Source organism: Protopterus annectens, chromosome 9.part0 (assembly GCF_019279795.1).
Source record: "Protopterus annectens isolate FY-2018-M chromosome 9.part0, PAN1.0, whole genome shotgun sequence".
Lineage (NCBI taxonomy): Eukaryota > Metazoa > Chordata > Ceratodontiformes > Protopteridae > Protopterus > Protopterus annectens.
In genome coordinates this window covers 684,513,182-684,535,940 of record NC_056743.1, presented here as the reverse complement: position 1 = coordinate 684,535,940, position 22,759 = coordinate 684,513,182, and the positions used below count along the sequence as shown (strand labels likewise).

The 22,759-nt window shown below is 37.9% G+C and overlaps 1 protein-coding gene across 2 annotated transcripts in view; it reads right to left on the bottom strand.

The window, feature by feature from the left end:
* Nucleotides 1-22,759, bottom strand: part of CCHCR1 (coiled-coil alpha-helical rod protein 1) — a 673,784-nt gene that overhangs the window by 522,414 nt on the left and 128,611 nt on the right. For both annotated transcript variants that reach the window (XM_044083293.1, XM_044083292.1), the window contains exon 5: nucleotides 9,249-9,384. In XM_044083293.1, the coding sequence (XP_043939228.1) occupies nucleotides 9,249-9,384 (136 nt within the window). The remainder of the gene's footprint in view (nucleotides 1-9,248; nucleotides 9,385-22,759) is intronic.

Below are 22,759 nucleotides of genomic sequence, written 5' to 3'. Positions count from 1 at the left end.
CTTTCCCTTCATCAAAATCGGTATCTTCAATGAAAGACTCCTCCGAGGAGTCTAAGTGCTTCCTTTTGCACTTCTTCGCAGGTACGTCCTCGGGGGGGATGTTCCAGGGAAGTGCCCAAAGAAGAAACCACCAAATTGGGTCTTTCCTGTGACTTTTGTGCCCTCTGTCCTGGGGAAGAGATGGATGGCAGTTCAGGTCGAGGAGATATGGAAATTTGTCCCGACAGGGATGGCAAAGACAGAGCTCCCAATGGGCAAAGCCTTCTTCATGATTCAGAAGGCCGGCCCCCTGTAGAGGGATGGGAGTCCAGAACCAAAAGATTCCTTTGGAGGCGACCCTCGAAACAGAAGCCTGGGTCGATCCTACAAAGACCGAAGCACCAAAGGACATGGATGGCTCCGAAGTTAAGGAAAACAGTCTATGCACCTCAAACCCAACAAGAGAAGATCGATCCTGGGAGACCTCTGGTACCGAAGGGCTGGAGGAACTCAAGGAGGCTCTCGGTGTAGGAGACGAAGTTGCTACCGGAACCGAGGCAGTCAGTGCCAGGAGAGTCAGAACCGAGGGTTCCAAAGTCTCAACAGGAGTTGGAAGAGGAAACGGTGTCATGGACAAAGAGGTTCCGAAGCCAGATTGGCTAGGAACCTAAGACAATCCCCTCACCGCTAGGAGCTGATCCACCATTCTCATGATGTCAGCCTCGGAGAGACTCTTAGTAGATAGAACCGATGCTGTAGATGGAGACCTAGGGGGTCTGACATCGAGGAAGGTGCTAGGTGGTGTGTCCAGATGAAGACAGTATCTAGATCTAGGTACAGAGATGAATTTTGGTTTGTCTGGTGCTGACAGAGTCTAGGAAGTCAATGTCGACTTCGAAGATTCAAGATGTTTAGTGCCAAGTTCTGATTTTGGAGCAGAGGAAGTGGTCAGCACCGAGGAATGTTTTCCTGCCTTCTTTGTCGGCTCTGAAACACTGGGAACCGAAGAATGACGTTTCCTAGAAGAAGCTGAAGGCGAACTGGCTTCAGTCTTTGACCCAGATATGGGCTCATTAAACTCCGATTATAGAAGTCCTTTTAAGACTAATTTCTTTTTACGTTCTGTGAGACTTCTTGTAGAGAAACCATGACAAATTGAGCAACTCTATTGTAAATGAACTTTCCCTACGCAGTACACACAAAGTATGTGTGTCTGAATTAGGCATTTTGCCCTGACCCTTCCTTATCAGTTTCACAGTCAAACAGTGATAGAAAAAAGGTATTTTTTTAATAGAAAGGATTAAAGGAATAGAAATACCAACTATGGTATTAGAGGATACCTTGAAAGGCAAAAAGGGAAAACAGAGTACTAGTAATGGTACTTTTACAGAAAACTATCAACGGTAGAAGAGAAATAAAAAACAAGGACACTCACACACAGACTGTACAGAGCAGAGAAAAAGAGAGGGGCAGATATAAAAAGAATTACACTAATGAGGTAAATAACCTGAAAGTGAAATCTGAAGTAAAATTTTTAAGAAAAACCCACTGAAATATAGCCAAAGCACGAGAGCAGTAGAAACGTGTCTGACACACGAAGAGGCAAAAGAGATCTAAGGTAATTTACATCAGTGCATTATGGGTAGAGCCTAGCTAGAGAGTTTGGAGGGTGCGAGCTGAGGTAAACTGTCGAGTCGGTTCCAATGCTCGGAACCAAGACTACAGTCAAGGATTGAGTGAAGACTGACAACATCAGATCAGTAAGTTTCTTAAAGATAGTTACAACTTGAATACAGAAGAGTTTCAAGCACTGAAGCAACTCAGGATATTCTAACCTAACATTTATGAGAGCAGATAAGGGTAATGGGTTTGTGATTATGGAGTAAAAGAATTACGTGCAGGCAATAAATTTATTATCAGATCAAAACAGTTACAGGAAAGTGTCCAAAGATTTTGTTAGAAAAAAATATCAAAGAATTGATTTATCTTTCTTAGACTTGTTACATCAAGGATATTTTTCAGTTGAATTATTTGACTTTTTAACTGTGGAGGAGCCTCAATTGGGTATCCAATTTGGTATACCCAAAATACATAAAGATCCCAAGCAACCTCCCTTTAGGCCCATAGCTTCCACTCCTAATAATAAAACAAGTAGAATATCCATTTACTTAGACATTTTAAACCCAATAGTGCAGGCAAGTAAATATTATTTAAAAAAGACTTTTTTTTTTTTTAGATCAGCTCACAAATTATTATTTTAACCAAACTGAGTCATTTTTATGCACCATAGACATTTGTTCACTTTTTACTTCCATTGAACAGGAAGGATTGGAATTCGTTAGGCTTTATCTTAATAAACATGCTAAGGATTCTAACTTGGATATTCAAGTAATTTGTCAATTACTGAAGGTAATAATTAGTAACAATTTCTTCATTTCTGAAGACAGTATTTTCCATCAGTTTAGTGTGGTTGCAATGGGGGCTCAGGTTGCCCCCGTGTTTGCTAACTTGATTTTATGCTCGTGGGAATAATTAGTAACAATTTCTTCATTTCTGAAGACAGTATTTTCCTTCAAGTTAGTGTGGTTGCAATGGGGGCTCAGGTTGCCCCCGTGTTTGCTAACTTGATTTTATGCTCGTGGGAGAGGGAAATTTTGAGTCAGTTACCAAACTTTAGATATGCTAGTTTTTACAAAAGATACATTGATGATTTTTTTTTTTTTGGAGTGGGGATGTCCCCTCTTTTCAAGAGTTTCTCCAACAGATTAATGACAGTGTAACATGGTTAAGGTTTGTAGAAAGTAATAGGGGTGTGGACTTTACATTTTTTTAGATACAAAGGTTACCATTAATGCCAAGGAAAATAAATTAATTAGTAACACCTTTCGTAAAGCTACTTCCACTAATAATTACTTACATGTTGACAATTTTCATCCTGGATTTATGAAACTTGATAAATTTAGAGGGCAGCTTATTAGAATTAGTAGATTAATTAGTGAAGATGAGCACTTTATAGAAGAAATGGATAGTGATGTTAATTTTCCTCAGACATTAAAGGCAGGGTCTGTCCCTAGAAAAGAGAATGACACATTTTTTGATGGTTTTCATAAACATTTAAGGTGCTTGTTTCCCATTCCCGTGAGTGTTGATGGCCCCATTATAAGAAGGATCATCTCTAATAACTGGAAGATAATAACGAGGAACCAAGAACTTTCTAAAATAATAGGACCTGTTCCTAACTGTATTTAAAAAAAACTCCTAACTACAAAAAGATCTTAGAAAGGCCTTCAACGATTTCTGCTATTAAGGTTCCTAGAGTTTGTGGTACGTTTGCTTGTCAAAACTATTCTTACTGTAGATATATTCTAACAGTGAGCAGTTTTTATTTTAAGCATATCAATTATACATTGATGCACATGACAGATATAATTGCCAAAGTGATGGTTTGATATATCTTGCCAGCTGTTCCAATTATAATGGCTTTTATGCGGGTAAAACCACAAGAATATTAATAGATAGACTAAGAGAACATACTTTAGCAGTAAACAAAAAGGACAAAACCAACGCTTTGGCAAGGCATGCGCAAGAATTCAATGATTTCAGGAAATTTCAGTTTTTAGTTGTGGAAAGAACAGACAAAACGAGTTTTGTGGGGCATTTCAATACATTTTTAGAATATATGGAGCTGAAATGGCAAGTGTTCTTAAAGGCTGATACAGCCCCAGGTATAAATGAAAGTATTTCTATCAAAAGTTTTTTTAAGATATAAGAGCTTTTAATAATTGTATTTTTGCCTGCACAAGTTAAGAATGTTGCTTTAAGAATACATTTAGTTGTGAATAGTAAGTTGGATTGGTTGGTTACAATGACGTCAGCTTTTTCATTTCCTTATAAGCATCAGTTTGTTGTTCAAAAGTATTCAGAAGTTCTTTATTAAGAATGAAAACGCTCAATTAAACTGTGTTTATCTATTCCTTCGGCAGTCCTCAGTTTCGTTCCTCGAGTTTGTTTTTATTTAATGTCAGGAATTATCACAAATAAGCATATACCTGAGTGAAGAAAGGAAACACTGCTACTAGGGACATGCAGCACAAACACGAAGATAAATGAAGAGGTGTCGCAACAGAAGGGAAACAGAGAGAAAATAACAACCATAGGGAAACAGAAAAGGGCAAACAACAAAGATTTTGGGAACAAATTATCAAAATGGAGAACAGCTGGACAGGGAGAGGCCCAGCAGGAATTTGCCCTAAAAAAAATCATTATATCGCTGCTTTATGGGATTAGTGGCAAAGCTAAAACAATATAAAAGGGCATGAAGAAGGAAGAGATGCCAAAATTAGTTGAATTTCTAACAGAATCAAGGGCCAAATTAATAAACAGAGCATATAAAATAATAAGTGAAAGTACTGAAGTCTGGCTAAAAAAGCTAACATCTGAGTGGCACAGGAAACTGGACATTCAAATAACAAAGAAACAATGGGGACAACTAGGTAAGGCTCCACAATACGCCACCAAATCAAGAACATTTAGAATGGTTACATGTAAGTGCCTTCACATATATTGTTACAGGGGATTATCATACGATCATAGGAAGTTACTAGGCTATTGGCCCTGAGGCCCTTACAAACCTAGCCAAGAATTTTGCCCATGTTCTGACAAGTCAGCACCCAATGTCCCTGTCCAGCAGGGACACAGGTGGAATCCCAGGGGTGTACTTTCTGTTCCCCATCCGGTTATCCAGACTGCAGTTCAAAAGGGATAATGATAATGTGGTACTCTGCTTGACATAGAGAGGGAGTCTATTCCACAGAAGGGAGAATATCTGGGACACAAATCTGTCCTGCCAACAAGTCCTATTGATGTCACAGACCAGGTTGAGATTACGTGTGTGGATTACTCGAGTGGCGTTTGACTTGTGGATATGCAGCAGTCCCATCAAGGCTATTGCTTTGTATGCCAGACAGAGGTCACCTTTGAGGAATCTCTATGAGACTGAGTACAGGGACAGGGCTGTTAGCCTGTGTAGGGTAGATGTTTGAGGCCCTGGATTCTCCTAGTGAGGAACCTCTGTGGTCGCTGCAGCTGCTGCATGTGCTTTGGGAGGTACGTGTTGAAAGGGGTGTTGTACTCAGTAATGTGTCTTATAAGGGAAGAATACAGGGATGTTATGACCTTCTTAATAAACCTTCAGATGATGTTCATGAAACAGATATGATATGTTGGAGATGCAGCCTAGGTCAGGCAGGAAATCGTGAACATATAGGAAAGGGGCTCATGTTACTGAGCTGTGATACAAACTTGGGGGAACCAATGTATTCCTTGGCAGGTGGTCCTTTTCATGTTGGCAGCAATAAAAAAGAAAATAAAAATGTAAAACTAGGAAACACCCTATAGTAAAGTGTTTTACGCAGACCATGAAAGAGCAGAGATCTACAGAATTGGGATGACAAAACATAATTACATACAGAGAATCAGGCGGAACAAGACATAAACATAGAAAGAAGAACAGACTTGGTAGACTATTAAAGGGGAAACAATAACTGTATTTAAAAGAAATTAAACAAGGAACACTTTCAGAAAGATTTTGATGGTTCATATTGGAAAAAAGTGGTACGCATATGGAAAAGTATACCAAATATTACGTTTTGTTAAAAAGATACATCATGGGAAATGATGGAAAATGTTTGAACTTATAGTCACTTCTGCATATAGACCACTGTAAATTGAAAGCAAATAGTCTGATTGTTAAGAAAGATTAGACAATACATACCAATGTTTCACATAAAATGTTGTCAATTGCAGTAAACATATTATTTTTGTAAACAGCTATCTTAAATTATCACTGAAGACATTGGCACACATACATTAATAGAAAACAGAACAAACTGTACCAACATTTTTTTCTGTTTACAGACATTACATATATTTTCTTTGTTGCTGTGGTAGCGTTGTCGCCTCACAGTAAGACGATGTCCGGTTCGATTCTCAGCTACAGCGTTTTCTGTGTGTAGACATGCGTGAATGGGCGTACCTTGGTTGAAGGTTGTGCGTCAGGGCTGGTAACTCGGCACGTAAAAATCAACTACCAATTATTAGCAGACCGGAGCTCCACTGTGGCGACCCCTAACCGGGAAAAGCCGAAAGACACAACAACAACTCTCAGTCCAACATTACATAAAACACTCAATTCAAACCTTACTCCTCTTCCTGAACATTATTCTGCATATGTTATCCCCCCATTACATTTATTTCCATGTAAAGTGTTCCCTCCCTTTTCTACAAATCTCACTTCCAGTTATTCAACTTTTACAGTGTTCAATAGTGCAAATACAGTGGTTTAGATTTTGAGTTCCATTTTCTAGTACTTGCTTTATTTCTGGCAGTCAAGAGAATTAAACTTAGTAAGGCCTTACTATGTCTAAGCAAATCAGATCCTGTGTCCCAGCTCAAAATAATAATTTCCTTAGTTACAGCAATCTGCTCCCTCAATATTTCTGAGAGAGTACTCTATAAGGAATTTTTAAATCTGAAAACTCAATACACTCCCAAAAAACATGTTCCCAGTTACCTCTTTCTTCCCCATAACATCTCTAGCATTTGCCAGCTACCTGAGGAAAACTCTTGGAAGTCTGCTTGGGGTACAAAAATACCTATGCAAACACTTCCAAGGAAAAATGCAAAACCTTCTGGACTTTGTGGCAACCTTCGGAGTACACATATGAACTCCCATTGCTCCCTTGTAAATTGTTTTTCTTCCCAACCTTTTCGAACCTCCTCTGATTGATTTTATATGTTATAATGCAATATTTTGTATGTCCTACTAATTATTCCTTTTTTAACAGCAGCTACTGTTCTAGAGTCAATTAAAAACAATACCAAAGCAGGTCTTTCACTTTGGACTCCTTTATCCCTTTCTCTTTTATACTCTGATATCAATCAAGTAAACATTTATTACTTAGAACTGTGAACATCAGTCTGGGCTGTGCTAGTGTGTATTACAGTTATATGACAACAAAGAGGTTGACAGAATATGAAGTAGTCAGCTGCTGTGGATAAAGTGCGCCATATATGTGGATGGCACATTTTTTTTAAATAAATAATTCATGTTGTTTAAAAAAAACAACATTGCTACATCTGAAAAAAGACATCATATTTTCCTATAGTCCGTTTGGGCTGAATATGACCTACGGTATCCACCCGACACAAAAGGGGAAGTTCTGAGAGTTTGAAACTCCAGTTCCAAACTCACATAATCTACATTATTAGGGATAATGGAGACAAAGGGCATCCCCCTGACTGCATTACACCAGATAATGAATTAACAGCATAAGTACCTCAACAGTCTTAGCTTTCTTGGTGGAAATGTGAATTTCCTTGTATGAGGATACCCATACTCTTAGGTATAAAGAACCTTGAAGTAAAAAGAGAAGCTATGAGAACAAATGGAGTAGCCCCAAGCTTCTCAAGCTCAAGACAATGTTTCCTTTCTTAGACTGCAGAAAATTTACAGGTGGTACAAACTGTCCACTCTTCTGAAAACTGTTGTTCTCCTAAACACTTGAAACATTTTAAGTGCTTATCCTGGGGTGGAATATTTGTACACAGAGGCACACCTTAGAAGAATGGGACTATGAACATATCCATAATCACAACCAAAAAGCAACAAATCTCAAAATTAACTCAAAAACAAGTAGTAACACACAACAGTACCATACAAACTACAAAAGAACATAACTAATATGATATATTTTATAAAAAGCAGAGAAACTACAGAAACAAATGATGCCAACATGAAGGGGTGGAAGCCTACCACAACTATGAGAGGAAAAAAATGAAATGTAAACAAAAAAATGCTTGCAAGTAAGAAACAGCTAGATCTGACCTTTACCAATCACAATTTACAAGGAATGGCAGCAATCACCAACTAATTTTGTAAATGAAGTAACCTAATTCTTCTGGGCAATCTGACATTATTTTACAGCAGAAGAGATACAGAGAAGGGGACCTTCTCTGCCAGGGATTATGGGTAATGGAAAAGTGTTCAATTGCCTGGGATAGTTTATGGGATGAGCTGAGTAAGTACCTGCTGACCTTAGTCCTATAGTTGAAGAAGCTGAAATCTCACTGTTAGGGAAGAAATGCTCCACTTCTTTATTCCGGTATGTTTGGGAGTAAGAAAGAAAGAGCTAAGGACAGCATATGGAGACTTAATTGAAAAAGAAAATGTGGATAGACAGTGACAAGGCAGAGGTAATGAACATATATTTCTGTTTCTGCTTCTTACTTACACAAAGGACAACAGGGCTGCAGTCAAATTAACAGTATTCTCGACAGAATGGGGTGCCTGCTCATAAGAATAGGCTTTGAACTGCAAAAGTTCAAAGAAGTAGAACCCAGAGCAATTTATCACAAAATTATGAAATAATTCAATGCTGCACCTATGTCCACTATCTGTAACAGTTCACAGGACTTTACTGTATACCAGGTAGTAGTAAAAGGCGTGTATAATCCTAATTCACAATGCTGGGAGCCAGGGAGAAAAGTGCAGGCCTATTAGTTTGATCTCAGTGGTCAAGCAATTGGTTGAATCATCTATAAAAGGAAACCAAGACCAAAATTCCAAACTGAATAAAACCAAGGCAGTACACAATGATCCACAAAGTATAAAATTCCACTAAATCCTTAAGTAAAAACGTTTTTACTTAAGGATTTGGTGGAATTTTATACTTTGTGGATCATTGTGTGCTGCCTTGGTTTTATTCATTTATAAAAGGGAATTTTTCAATACATAAAAAGGCAGTCAGTTGAACACAGGATCCAGGCAATATGAAATAACAGCAGAAAGACAATCTCAGGCAAATTTAGCAGAAAGGCATGACCAGTAAGCTCCGATTCATATTCCTCTTATAAGCAAACTTCCAAAATTTACTACCATATTCAGTGTATGCATGGTCCATGAACTATAATAAATTTATTTACAAAACACAACAAATTGGATATACTAAAGGAATTGTTTTTTTCCCCATCACAACACTACTAGAACAATACCAGTGCCAGCTCATACTAAGACCGTTACTTCAGAAAGACAGTAAATGCAGGCTGGTTTCTCCACTAGACTTATTAGATCCTGCAAAATGTTCATGTCTTGAAGAGATGACTGTTAGCTCATTAACTTCTGAATTCCACAAACCAAACCAATTTTAGTGTAACTTTGTAAATGATTATTTAAACACGAGCTCAAGAAAGCAACACCATAAAACAACAACCTGGATGGCATTAGCAAGATCCTGCTTCTCACGCTGCCACTCTGCAGTGCGCCTTTCGTCTGGTACCAGTTCTCCAATGTATGTCCTCAGCTGCTGAACCACAGAATTCTGGGAATTCAATTCTGAAAGGACTTTGCTGTTAAAAAAAAAAAAAAAAAAAAAAAAAAAGGGTCAGTCAGCTCAGGCTAGCTATCACTACTCCAGTTGGAAGACTGAAGTCACAGCAGGTTTCATTATTTTTTATTTTCATAATACAAAAGACTATAAGAAATGGGTGGACACAAGCTTCCTGGATGAGAGAATGGGATCTATACAGTAGTAACTTTAAAGAATGCACAGAAACATAGCAATTTTTAATAAAGAAAAGTTTCTGGTTAAAGTGTATATGATCATAGGAGATTACTAGGCTAATGGCTCTGTGGCCCTTACAAGCCTAGCTAATAGTATATCCCCAAAAAAGAAACCTCAATCGGCACCAGTCACCCGTGTCAATAAGGGACACAGGTGGACCCCCTGAGATAAATTTGTGGTTACCCATCCATTCATTAAGGTCGCACTTGAAGACGGTCAGCAACAAACTTTGTTTGATGAGTATGGGGAGTCAACTCCAGAGACGGGGCAGCTTCTGGGAGACATACTTGTCTCACTAGCAGGTTTTGTTAATGTCACATATAAGATTTAAGCGTTTCGATCGGGTACTACACGAGGAGTTAGACTTATAGATATGGAGCATCTCTAGTAGAACAGGGTCTGAGATTGCCTTGTAGGCGAGGCACACATCACCTCTAAGCAATATGTACGATACAGAGTAGAGTGATAGTGATTTGAGCCTGTCCACATAGGACAGGTGTCGGAGGCCATGGATTCTTTCTCTCTCTCTGAAGTATTTCTGTGGCCTTTCCAGTTGGTGCAGGTGTTTGGAGAGGTACATGCCAAAAGGGTTGCTGTACTTAATTACTGGCCTAATGAGGGAGCAGTACAGAGAGGTAATAACCTCCTTTTTTTTCCTGAATGTAATTCCTTTACTTGCGAGATGAACCAAGTAAAAGGCTTTTCTGACCACTGCCGCTACATGATGGTCAAATGTGAGATTGTTGTCAACTTGTGTACCCAGGTCACTCACCAGAAGCTGTGTGCTTAGGGTGTTGCCATTAATGTGGTAATCAGTAGGGGCAGTGTTTTTGCCGAATGTTATGATAATACATTTTTTTGCATTTAACTTAAGGCCATGACTCTGGCACCAGTCATTTGTTACTGTGAGATCCTCATGAAGTATGTTAACATCATTTGGGGAGTCAATGACAGCACCCAACTTACAGTTGTCCGCAAATTATGTAAGCCACAGGCCTTTTGTCTTTGCCTCGACCTCTGAAAAGTAGATGCCAAACAATAAGGGTCTCAGAATGGATCCCTGGGGACACCACTAGTGACAAGTCTGCTGTCAGAGGTGGTGACACCTATTTTCACCTTGTGGGTCCTATCAGTAAGCCATTGGCCACCCACCTTATGAGATAGGGATTTAAGCCAAGATGTGTTAGCTTTTCGATGATGCCCAAGTGGGGAATTGTGTCAAAGGCTTTGGCCAAGTCAAGGTAAGCTGTATGTACTGACTCATTCAGTGCCTTGGTGAGGGTCTCAAAAATGTCAACCAGGTTCAACAGGCAACACCTGCCCTTGATGAATCCATACTGGGTGGCGTCAAGTGCTTGGGTGGCGTCAAGTGCTTGGAGATTGCCTATGTCCTTGTTAATGAGGTCCATAATAATAGGCTCCATGGCCTTACAGATCAGACTTGTCAAGCTAATGGGGTGATAGTTGCCAGGGTCGGCAGTGGCATCATCTTTCTGCAAAGGGATGACAGTGGCAGTTCTCCACTCTGCTGGAATGAAGCCTGTACTTTGGCTATAGTTGAATAGGGTGCTCAATGACGAGGCTAGTTCTTGCTGGAGATGTTGCAGAATACAGCCTGGGATACTATTGGGTCTCATGGAATCTGTGTTCTTTGCCTTGGATAGGGCCTTTAACACTTGATCTACAGAGATGTGAGGAGCGGGGCAAGTATCAGGGATGTAAAACGGGTCTTTGGGGGGGGACATGGGGGTGAAGTTTGCACTGAACTTATCTGCTTGCAGACTGGCTAATTCAACAGGATCAGTGCAAGTGGTACCGTTAAGAACTAATTCGGAACAAGCCTGGGCTTTGCCATGGAGATTTCCGACATAACTGAAAAAGGTTTTGTGGTTAGCATTTGTTTTGGAGGCTAGTTTCGATTCATAATTGGGTTTGGAGGTTTTCACTAGTGATCTAATTTGCTTTTTTGAGGCTAAGAAGGATGTTTTCCAATTGGGCGTTTGTGCCTTTTTACCCTTGGAAAACAGTTTCTTCCTTTTGTTGTAAAGCCTGTTGATAGAGGATGTCTACCACATAGGTCTGTGTTTCCTTGAGGAGCAGGTTTTAGTTCTGTTGGCTATGGTTGAGTCCATGCAGTTGTACAGGTGCTTGTATACTGCACTGGCATACTGTTCAGCATATTTCTCTACATCCTCTGAGGGGGGCGGTGGTGGGAAGCTACTGATACCCTCCCTTAGAAGGTTGTAGTCAGTTTTTGAGAAGATTTTTAGCCTGGTCTAGAATGCTATCTCCCCTTGTGGGGAATGAGACATGCTGGTCTAGTGCATTACAATTGATGACATCAAGGAATCGCTGGGTGCATGCATCAGAGCAGGAATAGTTCACCCAGTTTATGGTGAGCTAGTTGAAGTCACCAAGGATCAGGGAGTTAAGGGGTACCTTGATGGACTCAAGTAGGTCAGGTAGGAGGAAGTATGTGTCCTGAGTCATGGAGGGGAGTCTATAGCTGGCTATTAACTTGGATGGGTGTCTTGTCAATTGCACCTAGAGAAGTTCTAGTGCATCATGCTGGCAAACCCGTCTGGAGGTGTGCTTGTCTTTAATGAAAATAGAAACTCCAGCACTCTTAGTCTTCCTGACCTAATTTTGGGGTCGGAATGTGTGGAATGAGGTATAGCCTAATAAGGCAGGGGTGCTCTCTGCAGCCTTGAACCAAGTTTCTGTGACTGCACAGATATCAGCATCTTCCAGTGCTAGGAAAGCCTCCAATGAGTGCATTTTCAGGTTAAGGCTCCTAGCTTTAAGCAGCATGACCTTCAATTTGCTTTTTGACAGATATTTTATGTTGGAAGATTTGCCTGTGAGGCACTGCCTAAAGAAGGCACAATGGAAGAGGCATGAGCCTTGGCCAGAATCCTGAATCCCACGGATGACAAGTGGAGGCCATCTCCGCCAAAGCATAGAGGCCTGTCAACCATGTCATCCCAGGCAGACAGATACTGGATCCCCTTGGAATGACACCAAATACTAAGCCAACTGTTGAAGTCAATTATTTTTTGTTGGTATTGTGGTATCATTCTTGGTGAAGGTAGGATGCTGCTTAGGGATAGGGTCATACCTGCCTGGGACACGTACTCTGACAGCTCAGTTATCTCTCTCTTCATATAGTCCAGGAAGGTACGTTTCAAGTCATTCACACCAACATGAACAATGAGAGTCATACTTGTACCTCTTGTAGAGAGACTTAAGTGCGTGTGTGATGTGGCGGATTCTGGCACCTGACAAACTATTGACCATGATACTCTGCTTGTCAAGCCGGTGAGGGGGACATTGGTGTGTCTCACAACTGAGTTGCCAAAGACTAGCATGTTTGGTTTAATGTTGTGTTTTATGGGCTGTATGAGTTTACTGTTATGCCTTATGGACTGTGTTTATGAAACACTGATGTGTTGTCTGCTGTCTGTGATGTATTTGGTGTTATGTGTGGAATGTCTGTGAGTGTGTTTTGGAGGTCTCTGCTGTTTAGGTAAGCTTTTATTCAGGACCTCTGTATAGGTGGGTGTGTGCTGTGCTTAGCTATGTGATGTGGGTGGTGTGGTGTTTGTGCTGGCAATCTCCTTTTTGTCAGGGGTACTGACTGTGGCACGAGAAAGCATGGATTCCAGGTTACTGATATAGATGCATTTCTCGCAAGCAGAAAAATTATGTGCTAGGAGAAGACGGTTGTCAGTGAACATGAGGCAGTTGCTACACTGTCTCAGTATGCCCAAGTCGTATGCAAGGTCTTTTCAGTTACCTTCCTATGTTACTATTTTCATTAGTTGCTGTGTTGCATATGAACTGCAGTTCAGTCTATAAAATAAGATGCCTATGTTGTATTTTTTTTATTTTATTCTTTTCCCTTCCTTGCCCACAGCATAAGAAATACATCATGGAAGATATAGGCCAGGGTTATGCATACAGTAGCCAATAATTCCTGGTAGATAAAACCAATTTACTTCCTCAGAAATTAAGTAATTTATTTATGCTGTTGGTTCAGCAACGCAACATTTCACATTACTGCTGTTGAGGCTCCTGAGGAGCTGTTAGCTAGAACAGAATGGTACAAAACATAGATATTGAGAGCCCTCCCCAGATCTTAGGGATGTTAAAATGAAGTGCCTGAGGCAGGTAGTATGATGAATATTGTGGAAAAGATGAAATAAGGACATCAGAGCAGAAACCAAAGTAGCCGAAGTAGCACAAAAGGTCAAGAAAAACAGATTACAGTGGTTTGGTCACACATGCAGGAAAGCTAAGGATGATTTGGTAAAGGAAATTTGAAAGGAACAGAGGAAAGAGGAGACGAGGACATCCAACCAAGAAATGGATGATGTGTGTGAGAGGAGACGAGGACATCCAACCAAGAAATGGATGATGTGTGTGTGAGAGAAGACCTGCAACAATCAGGCATGACTACTGAAGAAGGTAGGAAAGTGGGTTTGAATATAGAGATGTGGCAACAGTTTAAACAACAGCCCGACCCCATGCAGGAATGTGAAAAACTGGGGTTGATTATGAGGATGACATATGAGCTTTAACATACAGAATATGCAGTGAAGAATGTATTATAACACAATATATATTGGAACTATGGACACAGTAGTATTTACATGTGATTAACATACATAATTAATTGAATATGTACATGACCCATTTTCAAGAACAAATGAGAAAAAAAATGCTTATGGCGCCAGAAAGTTTGTTTTGGAGGGGGTAGAGAATTAGTTTGCTTTTGTTCTGTGTTGTAGTCTATCCAACCTCTATTAATGTACAGAGAATAAAGTTATAAGGGGCAGGTATATTCCTATTAAAACCAGGAAGAGAAGTAAATATAATCAAATCCTGACAATCAAATAAATGGTAGAGTATTTGCAAGTATGCAGTACCATATTTTGAATGTATAAATGGTACGAAGTACAAAGCAAAATATATAGCTGTGAATCAGTGGGAATTACTTATGCCATTAGGTGTCCTTGTGGGAAATTTTGTGTGGGAGAAAGTAAGCGGGCCTTCAAAACCCACCTACAGAACATCTTAGAGACATAAGAAAAGGTAGACAAGAAAGCCCAATTGTTTGCCATTTTCAAGATTTTCATCAAGGTGAGGAAAGTGGATTAACTACCACTATTTTAGATCAGGTAAAATGTGGCTTATATGATAAACAAAGTGTGAAGAAAAAATAGTTATTTAAGGAGACAGTTTTTATCTTGAAATATGACACCCTGGTTCCAAGGGGTTTGAATTTAGAATGTAGTTGGAAGGTTTTTATTTAAGTGGAATGGAAGCTAATTATATTTAATGGATGTTAATTAATGTGTATATACAAGTGTTTCTTTATGTGCATTTGTTTTTTTACTCTGTAAAGGCTACATGCCAAGGCGCTAACAGGATTCTGTGTTTTATTAAATAATAGGTTTGGAGAAACTGTGTCTTTTTGAAACATGGAGTTTATTGGGATACCTGGCAGTGTACGGTTGTTTTTTTACTTCCTTTTGGACTGTGGTATTGGAAATGGTATTGTCTAGTTACAGATGTGGGTGTCTCAAATAAAACAACTACTTCTCACTGTAGTGGAATAAAGCTTACTGAACACCAAACAATCAAAGAGTTTTCACTAAAGATGGTGAAGGAGTATTTCTGATCACAGAGGGATAGCTTGTTTAGACCAAAGATATCTTTGCTTTTTCTATTTGCTTCTTCTAAGTAATAAACTAGACTCGTTTCTTTCATTTTTTTAACAATTTTATTAGGTTTTCACATATTATTATTAAATCACTGACATTAAATAGAAAATAGAAATTCAACAATAATACAAGAAACCAGAAACATACAACTAAAGTATTTACGGAAGGAGTCCACTAAATAAAAATGATACAAGTCTTTAAAGCATATGAATTATTTTTGAAGATTACATAACTATTTGTCTAGTAAGTCTTTTAGCTTATACCAAATGTTATACAATGAAGTTATCGTGATGGATCTAGATTTAATGGTCAGCAATTCCAAGTGACATACTTCAGTCATAATACTTTTGAATTATGAAAAAGAGGGTGAATTTCTTGTTATAACCTTTCGAGCAACAGTTGGACCAAAGCAAAGGATAATTACTTTGTTTTTCACACAGACAGGAAATGGTGCATTGAAAAGAATCAAAGATTTGGATAAGACAAAATTATCTGAAAATAAAGCCTGGAGAAAGCTGTTAATGTTGTCCCAACCGGATTTAAGAATTACACAGTCAAAAAACATATGAGACCAGTCAGCCTTCATCTCTATTTTACACCTCCAACACAGAATTTCTTTCTTACTAATTTTCCCCATTATGTGAGGTACAAAAAATGACCTATACATGAATCTCCAAGCAAACAATCTCCATCTAAGTGAGGAAGTAGTCATTTTGGATGATTCTAATATTATTTTCTTATCATCATTGCTAGATGGATTGTTATTAACTGAGAAGAAATAGTTCCAGTAATTCTCCATATGATTTTTGGTTTCATTTCTAATTTTATATATTTGTGAGAGTTTGCCATTATTAAGTAATTTATGCTGTATAAACGAAGCCAAAAGGTTTAATAATTTAGGGAAGGACATTTTTGTACTTGATGACAATATATCGATTTTGCTAAGCACAAACTGTCTTGCAAGCTTGTATTTCCAACCATAGATCATTATTTAATTCATATTTAGTGATTAAATAATCAACAGAATTCAACTTGTCAATAGTCAACAGCTGAAGCCAATACATGAGATTTATTTTCCTTGAATACCATCATCTTTGAAGGATTTAGAGAAGACATATTACCCTGTGTAAAAGCAATAGGAAAAAGAAGAAAAGTCCAGGCTTTATAATCTGGATTTTTATAAAGTTTCTAAATGTCTTCAATATAAGTGACATATAGTTTGAAGTATGTTTTTGAAACTTATATGTTGTAAGATGGTCCTTTAACACCCAAATGAATGGATTCAGTATTACGAGTTTACTACAATTAGATATGTTAGAGGCAAGAGAGCCCGCAGGATTTTTTGCAGGGCTGGTGCAAACCCAAGCCCTGCCCATGCAGCCCCACCCCCTGTGCTGTCCCCGCCCACTCACCCCCCCCCCCCACACACACACACACACAAGCCATTCCAGTGTCCCATTACTTGGCTATTTCTCCCCATTTGTCATAGACACTGCTCAAATATCTCAGTGTGCATACTGTTTTATGCTTCACTTCTACAATGATTACAGATATTTGGATTTCATTTACAACTTTTATTTCAAATTTTATAGCTCAAACACTGATAGACATTTACTAAAACTAAACAAAGCAATAGTCTTACAATGAAAACAGACTTAGCATTAAAATTTCTCTACCTTTGAAACCCACATTCACTGAAACAACATTGAAACCCGCATTCAAAGAAAATGCATCTGGCCAGTGGCAGGGTAAGTTTACCTTTGGGCTAGTTTCAAATCATAGGCTCCTTGCACACGTTTTTAGAACCACGGAAAAGTTATTTGATTCACCTTCCTGACTGTATTAATTATACTATATAATAATTGAATTATATCCCTTGTATAATACAGCACCACTTGTTAGAGCGTGTTTTAAATTTATAGTTCTGAACATTTTTCCTTTAAACAATGAAACAAATCATATGAACCAATAATGGCAACCTGCCCAATTCAGAACATTTCAACCATAAAGGGCCACTCAACTCAAACTTCTGTCATACAATCCACCAATATCAATTAATATGCAGAATCTTTGCAGAAGTAAAAGTCATCTGAATAATTCCACATTAAAGAGATCTGAAACCAGTGAAGAGGTTGTTGCTAGAAAACAACTTTATATTTCAGTGTTTAGTCTACAAATTCAATGCCTGCTGCCCTTGAAGAATAAATTGCCTACGTTATATTAAAAAAATGGTAAGCTGGTATATTGCAATAGGGAATGAGTGGCAAGCTGAAAAACAAGTTCATAGTTATTAGGCATCTCATCCAAAGGAGGACGTACTCAGCACTCCACCTCCTTAAAATACAAATCTACATGTTGTGGGAGTAGAACCTATAGCCTTCTGTATCAAGATGCAAATATGCTACCTGCTGTACTGCTTTAAAAATCCTATACCACAATAGTGATACCATTTGCTAAACCAAACAGTTGCACATTTTAAGTAGGCTTAGCATGAGCAGCAGTAAATTTCACTTCCCTTGAAGCTCACAATTCCTTGAAAATGCACTTGAAAATAAAATCCACCTGCTAACTCTAACTAGAGCATTTCACTCTCTCTCTCACACACACCTCAACCTCTCAGTGCAAGAAATCTGGACAAAGCCTAAAATAAATAGGAACAGATTATAAATATTGCTGTCATGAACTTAGAACATTGCTAGAATCTGCACCTGCTTCTGACAAAGTACCTTCTTGATGACACACAGGACAAATATATATTTGTGCAGTTATTCAAACCCAGATGACAGGTGCAGACCTCATCAATGACTTTTAATCAGGAGCCCACCTTTCCCTTTGTAGAAATGAAATATTTATTTTTGAGCATGTGCACAATTAAGGAATCAATGTGAGAAAAATCCACATAAAAAATAGTAAGATGTGAGATAGAAATAAGTCGACATATATATGGGTGCATGGCAACAGATCGAAACATCTAAATATCTACAAAAATATCTAATGTACAAAATACCAACAGTTAAAAGCAATCTAAGCACAAAACATTAATAAAACCTAATCACATCTCAAACCAGTATTTGGTTGCACTCCCACTTCCCCTGCTAATTATATATACCATCTTCGAAGTGGTGCAACAGTGAGAAAAGGCCATGTACCCTTCCCTGGTGTAACTTCAATTTTATAGATATTTTTTTCTTTAGATATTTTTAACTGTTGATATTTTGAACTTTAGATATTTTGTCAACATTTAAGCCGTTAATATCTAAACTTTCACTCTACCTTTTACATCTTATAATATATTGCAACGTTTCAAGTTAATAAAAGAAGCAAGCTAATACAGTTCTTAGTTTATGCAACCCACCCACTCTGCATCATGCTGTACTCCCAGATCCCTTACTACATTTAGCTGCTACATCTGTTAGAAAATATATAATTAGAAACATAAAAGGCAGCAACTAATGACATTTCTGCTTTGTCTACTTTGTAAAATGCATGGTATTTTAGGGCAAACATAATTTTATGAAAATCCAGAGGAAGAGGTTCTCTTAAGATGTTAAAGTACAGAACAGCTCCCCAGTGGCCAGTAACTATGGTAACTAATACTTTGCGAGAAGCATTATATGATATTGCAGTGCAGAATGTATCCCCATATCACCCCCCACATCTTATGCATCCTGTATTTCATTGCATCAAATCTGCAAAGTAGCTGGGTAGTCTGCTGTCTTTAAATACCAGTCACATAGTGGAGAATGTTATCTGCAATCTTTTTTTGTCAGCCTAGCTAGTCACAACAAAATCAATCACTAGTGACATGTTCTACATGTTTGTAAGTAAGCAGAGGCAAGCCTGCATGAGGCTGTCTCCATTAAATGTATTAAAAAAAAAAAAACGTCTGCAGTGTAAGGTTCTTCCTTTGCTTACCCTTTCAAATTTAAAGTATCTTTCTTATAATTCCAGCAGTCTGAAATTTCAGTGAATTACTTAAAATGAACCTATAATGCTACAGGTAATGAGAATAGTCCTCATGAAATTTAATTGTGTAGCTACCAGTTCAACAATTAATTCTTAGAATATTAAAGTAAAATTGATAGAGATGTAACCGAAAAATCAGGAGAATGTAGTGTTTGCAAACTACAAAATCAAGTAACAGTAGCTGACATAGCAGAGTTTCATACATTATTTTCTCCTGCATTTTACCAAGTTGTGTTTAATCTGTTTGTATTGCGTTAGCTCTTTGTTGTTTTTTTTTTAATTTATTTATGTATTTGTGTGTGTGCTTACATTTTTGTTGCAATATTTGTACCAGTTTGAGCTTAGGTCATTCTCGTAATTATTTTCTAGGAATCCAAAGCATTATTAAAAAAAATAACAGAGGATTATGCCTGTGTCTTTGTCAACCTGCTTATTGTGTTTGATTCATGAACGTGAAGAAATTCACAACAGCAAAGCTCAAGAGTTGAATCTTGACATGCGTGACAAAAAACCTAAGCTGAGTTATGATCAGACACCCAGTCATTTGTTGCACATAGCACTTTACCTTCTGCCTAGTACTGCAATAGTTAGAGCGCTAAGCATTTTTCTGCTTTGAAAGCTGTAACATCACCACAGAATAATAGTGCACACTGCAAACAGCTTTAAAAGCTATAAACCCTTTAAACATTTCATTCAAGGTGCGAATTAAATATTTATCAGTTCTTAAAGCTACTTGTGCTTTCTGCTGCATTTCCTAACATGAACTAGAACTCAACATCAATGGAGGGGCACTAAAGATATTTTGTTAAACACTTATATGTTGCCATAAAGGTGCTTAACAAGCAATTCTTTCACTTAGTTTGGGCTGGTAATTGCAGCACTGGATGTGCTACTCGTTTCTTAATACTGCCTTACACATAACTTTTTGATTAATCTGTAGCTGCTAAGCATGTAAAAGGACATAAATATATCACTGAATGTCCAGGTATCATGAAATATGAGATTATTATAGCAGAAGTTAATAACAGTACATTAATTATGTCATGACAGCACTATCTGGCATTCAAAGTAGAAAAGTTTTCTCAGCTGAAATCTAATGGTTGGGTTATTTGTCAGAAGGGACCATTCAGTGAAAAAAAGCAAATATCTTCTAATGGAGCAGCGTTAATTTCAGTATTGTGATTGTCATAGCCATTCACTGCCTTCATGTGTATTAATCAGGAGAGCAGGTTTCTTGCATAATAGAAGAAAATATTAATTGTTGTCACTAATGCTGCCTTTAAATGAAGCATGTAGCTGCTGTTCTAAAATTTATGGCAGCATCTTTAAATATCAGTAACTTCACTAATCTAAAATGCAGGAAACCTGCATGTGATAAGAGCATGTACGCAATAACAGTAACTTACTTTGTTTCTTCCACAAGGAGACTGTTTATATTTTTTGTGAGTGTGTTTTTCAAATTTTTTTGAAGAGGTATAAAAATTGCAATAAGGGTGATAAAATCCTTCCTTTTAAATATTTATCCTCACAAGTGAAGAGTGGCAAGGCCCATCAGATTTAACACACCCTGGTGAGTTGCACATCTCACTCCAGGCTAACAGATGCTGTGTCTCTTGTTGGTTAACAACCACGTCAGTTACCACTGGTTAAATGCTAATGTTTCCTAATATTCAGAAACCTTAGAAGATAGAGGATTTTGCTAAGCAGATATTTTTTTCCATTACTTTACAAGGATGTTCAGAAATCTCAATATATGCATATCCAGGATGGAGGACTATTGAAGATTGCTTACCCCATTATGAACAAATGGCCATGACATTACCCCTAATTCATACATAAATTTGGCTTCAGGCAGGAATGGTACTTTCAGGAGCAAATCAATTGAGGTATGAGTCTATCTTACTTGTAATGGAGTCACAGTTTATTAGGCTGTGTTTGCAGTTAACATTAATTCCATTAACGCCTTTTGAATCTAGATTCACACCATATATTTTGTATTGACACAATGGAAGCTGTTGCTTCTTGATTTCTAATCTGCACAGCACTTCTAGTCTCCTGTAATCTGGCCCTTTGATTCCTCAAGGAAACTTGTAAATATATGTAATAAACTTGTTTTGGCAAAAATCTAGATTTTGTGATGACTTTTTAAGATGCACCTGCAACACTTCACTAGACAGCATGTGCCAGTTAAAACACACAGCCTTGATGTGCTATGAAAAAAGCAGGATCCACTCAAGATGATCTTCATAGAGGTGTTCATTATATATAAACACATATCATTCTGACCACAAAGTATAGTAGTAGCCAATATAATAGACTTAAGTACTTCCCTTTCTACTGTGTAATAAATTCTCAGTACAGACGGCTGTGTTATTTAAAATTCAGAAACTAACTGTTGATAATTAAATTAAAGAGCCTGCTTAAATGAAACGGAGCACAGGGCAGCTCTGCATAAGAAACGTCTGCATTTAGAAATGAAATGAAAGCTTACACCCCTTAAATGAAACGAAGCACAGCTCTGCATAGGGAAATGAAACGGAGCACAGCTCAGTCTGTAATTGCATATGGAAATTAAATGAAATGGAGCTTACCGACCCGTGGGAGTTGACTTAGTGTGACTACCACTAACAGGAACTGATGCGATTATTTTTTTTCCTCGCACTTTTGTGATTTAAATTACGTAGCATGCGGCACATGCATAAGTCAGGTCTTGCAGCTGTAAAAGTGGGAGGGTGCTTCCCTCCACCTCGCCCTATGGTTCCTGCGCCTAAAACGGGATGCAAAAGGCGTTCGTAAACAGGAATGCCCTTTCTTAGAAAAAAAAAAACTTTTTTTTAAAATTAAAATAAAATTAATTTCTCGGCCAGCCGACCCTTGCACCTGCCTGCGGGCGCCCTTGGTTAGAGGTATTAACACAAAGAATTTCTGGAATCTCTTCCATTTGGCTGTATAATGTTCATCTACTAATAGAGAAACAGTTTTAATCACACAGGAGATTGAATATAGTTCCAGATCTGGCAAACCAATTCCACTGCTAAACTAATCTCTCAAATGATGAGCCAGTGCTACTCTAGGTTTATTTGGGAACCACAGAAACTTTAAAATCACCGAAATGAATTATTTTATATATGCTTTAGAGGGTGGTAAGGATAATGACTGTATAATATATAGTATGTTTGGTAATATTATCATTTTAATAACAGAAAGCCTCTCTTCCATTGTAAAAGAAAGCTTATTCCATTTATTTATAAGATTCTTTATAGTGTATAAACTATTGCTATAGTTAGCTATTACATCTTTGATGTTTTTAGATAAGACATTTCTCAAATATGTTAATTTGTCTGTTTGTACTAAATATTTAGGCTATTAATATTAGAGTAAATAGGAAACACTCTTGTTTTAGTATCATTAAAGAATAAACCTAATTTATTTTGGTAAATTTCCATTATCTCAAAAACAGCAGAGAGG